The 3,414-nt window shown below is 37.8% G+C and overlaps 1 protein-coding gene across 1 annotated transcript in view; it reads left to right on the top strand.

Moving 5' to 3' along the window:
- FECH (ferrochelatase) overlaps positions 1-3,414 on the top strand; it is a 33,458-nt gene that overhangs the window by 18,086 nt on the left and 11,958 nt on the right. The window contains exon 6 of the mRNA XM_005873645.2: positions 2,855-2,961. Within this exon, the coding sequence (XP_005873707.1) occupies positions 2,855-2,961 (107 nt within the window). The remainder of the gene's footprint in view (positions 1-2,854; positions 2,962-3,414) is intronic.

Here is a 3,414-nt window from a genome sequence, read left to right as displayed (position 1 = left end):
TTTTTGGTGTGCTGCAGAATTTTAGTAATTAGTTTATATGTGCCATGAGATGAAAAAGGTTGAAAATCACTGGTGTAATGGATCAGGATTAAGTACTTTCTATATTTGTATAATAAACTGATTGTTATGGATACCCTAATATTCTTATTAATGTAGCAAAGGTGATCACTGTTTACATTTAAAAAAATATATTTTATTGATTTTTTACAGAGAGGAAGGGAGTGGGATAGAGAGTTAGAAACATCGATGAGAGAGAAACATCGATCAGCTGCCTCTGCACACCCTCTACTGGGGATGTGCCCGCAACCAAGGTACATGCCCCTGACCGGAATCGAACCTGGGACCCTTCAGTCTGCAGGCTGATGCTCTATCCACTGAGCCAAACCAGTTAGGGCCACTGTTTACATTTTAAAAGCCCATAGAATATTGGGAATAGTGTTATTTTTTTTTTATTATGCTTCAGTTATGGGTTGGTTACTGGTTAAATCACAGCCCAATTTGAGGTTTCCTCCGCAAACCTAGAATTCTAGATTCATGTTATTTCCTATATTTAACAGGAGCAGGAAAGTAATCTGCATTTGCCAATCCCTGTCTCATCAGTTGTGGGTGAAGCTTCTACTGTCACCTACACATACCTTTGTTTGTATTCTGTTTCAAGGATTGGGGTCAGCACACTTTTACTCCCAAACCGCTTTGGATATCAGTGTATATTACTGTGTAACTCTAAGGAGAGACGGAAGGCCACTGGAAGACCTGCTGTGTGTAGGGCACCTATGAAAATGCCTGAGCTCTCAGACATCAACAGTTGGCACTGTGATTTCCTTTGGAAATGTACCTCTCCAACTTCAAAATGTCTGGTGATATGCTATTGGAGAAGGAATCAGATTTTATAAATACCTAAGCTATACTTAAAAAAATATATATATCTCAACATGTAAATGCGGTCAAAATTAGACAACTTAAGAAGATCGTTACTTATATGACGAAGGATTGACTGTGGTTTTCATTACACAGCTGGCGCTATTCGTGTGCATAAAACATCCATGTCTGTGCAGTTTTTCTCCAGTATACCTCATGTGTAAGGGCACGCACCTCTTCACTTGAGAGATATGAAAGCCTTCGGGAAGCACATTCATTCTTTGAAGCAGAAGGAATCAGATTTTATAAATACCTAAGCTATACTTAAAAAAATATATATATCTCAACATGTAAATGCGGTCAAAATTAGACAACTTAAGAAGATCGTTACTTATATGATGAAGGATTGACTGTGGGTTTCATTACACAGCTGGCTCTATTCGTGTGCTTAAAACATCCATGTCTGTGCAGTTTTTCTCCAGTATATCTCATGTGTAAGGGCACGCACCTCTTCACTTCAGAGATATGAAAGCCTTCGGGAACCACATTCATTCTTTGAAGCCACTAGAGCAGCCGTGGGCAAACTACGGCCCGCGGGCCGGATCCGGCCCGTTTGAAATGAATAACCTCTTCACTTGAGAGATATGAAAGCCTTCGGGAAGCACATTCATTCTTTGAAGCCACTAGAGTGTCGTTTTTCTATTGCATCTTGTAGACACACGTTGTGGCAGAGCCAGTATATTCTGTATATCAATCACAAGTGATTTTTTTAGTTATACTTTCCTCTTAATTACTACTTCTGGTAGTTCATGGATGGTTCTGAGTGACCCAGGGCAACTTATGTGGCTTCCAGATCCTGGAATAGACTCAGTTTGGATTCTCCTGGTTCATTGTATTCTACTCACCAAAGTGAACTCATTTGTCTTTTTAAAGTTGAGTCTTAGCCTAAGAATATTCCTTTGATTTAAATGTGGCTCTGTCCCGACTAGCATTATAAGTTGGAAACCTAACTGATGGGTAGTCTCATAGTTAGAAACCAGTGGATTGGTGTTGGGAAGCATGAAATGTTTTGGAACTTCTGCTCTACATTAAGATTGAGGAAGAGTCCTTGTGTTAGGATCAGTTTCATAGGATTAAGGCTTGGCCCCAGTTCCAGCTCCCCTAGGCCAGGATAAAATTGTATTGGGTTAGTACCATTTACCTCCTGTTAGGCTTTAAATTTTCATGATTTCCATCTCTTCCTTAGAAATACACATTTTGTTAGATTACCTGTAAGGTTTTGATACTCATTTAACTTATTCTAGGGGATGATGATAATGTTGTAAAAGCAGATAAAAAGAGAGTGCTCATGGAAACCTCAATAAGCTGCTGTTTTTATCAACAAGCCATTAAAAAAGATGGTTATAAAGCTTTTATTATAATGTGGGAAATACTCTTCTCATAGTATTAACTAAAAATGCCCAAAATACTCAGGATGCACAGTTGCATACATATTAAAATTACAACTTTGTAAAACAAGATAGCTAAAAGGAAATATAACTGGAAAGAACTATGCTAGCGTAAAACAATGATGTACTAGTAAAATGGGAATAATGGCTGGCTTCTTTCCTTCTCCCCCACCCCCTACATTTGCTGCAATGGGGTTGATTACCTTCATAGTGGGAAAATAATTTCAACATGCTGTTAATTGTAAGACTTGGTCGCTGCAAATAACGACCACTAATATTTCATAAATCCACTGCCATCGTGTTTCTCACTAGAAATGACCTCAATAATCTTTGAAAGGCCATTGAAATGGATTCCTTTTTAGTGATCTTCATTTGCAGGGCAGTGAAGTCTGTATGCATTTTAGAGCATTGGAATGATTGTAATTAGACTGACTCAGTATAGAAGCAGTTGCCTATGTTGAACTTATAATTATTGCCTTTACTAGTCCTGTTTTCTTATTTTCACTGTAGTCAGTAGGCATCTACTAAGTGGCCCCTGCCTATTTCAGGTAGCAGCTTAAACGCCATTTACAGATACTATAATAAAGTGGGAAAGAAGCCCATGATGAAGTGGAGCACAATTGACAGGTGGCCCACGCATCCCCTCCTCATTCAGGTAAGCCGGAACCTACACGCAGCCCATCACAGTTCTTTTACAGGTGTCCCTCTGAGCCTCACGGTTCTCTGGCTTAAATTGTATGCTGGGGATTAAAAAAAGGATTATTGTGACAAGAGAAAATACATTTAGAGATTAAAGTTTAGACTCTTTTGTTTCTTCAGGTTAATACTGTTAGTCACAAATCATAGCAGAATTACATTTTGAGTTTTGGGTTTCCCAATGACCAGAAGAACGTTAAAGATTAAGCAAGGTGTTTCTGCTAATGTACATTCATAGACTGAATGGCGGACAAATAAACCCTCTGTGTTCTAAATCCTTTAAGATATCAAAAAATTTTAAACTTAAAGGTATTATATCTACATGTTCTCAGACATGAAAAGAAATTTAACATTTCAATCGAAGAAAGTTTTTTTTTAATTTTTTTTATTTAAAATTCTATGCAATTAAAAT

This window comes from Myotis brandtii, unplaced genomic scaffold, assembly GCF_000412655.1.
Source record: "Myotis brandtii unplaced genomic scaffold, ASM41265v1 scaffold416, whole genome shotgun sequence".
In the NCBI taxonomy this organism is placed as follows: Eukaryota; Metazoa; Chordata; class Mammalia; order Chiroptera; family Vespertilionidae; genus Myotis; species Myotis brandtii.
Note: the sequence above shows the minus strand (reverse complement) of the source record. Positions and strands in the feature narration are given on the sequence as shown.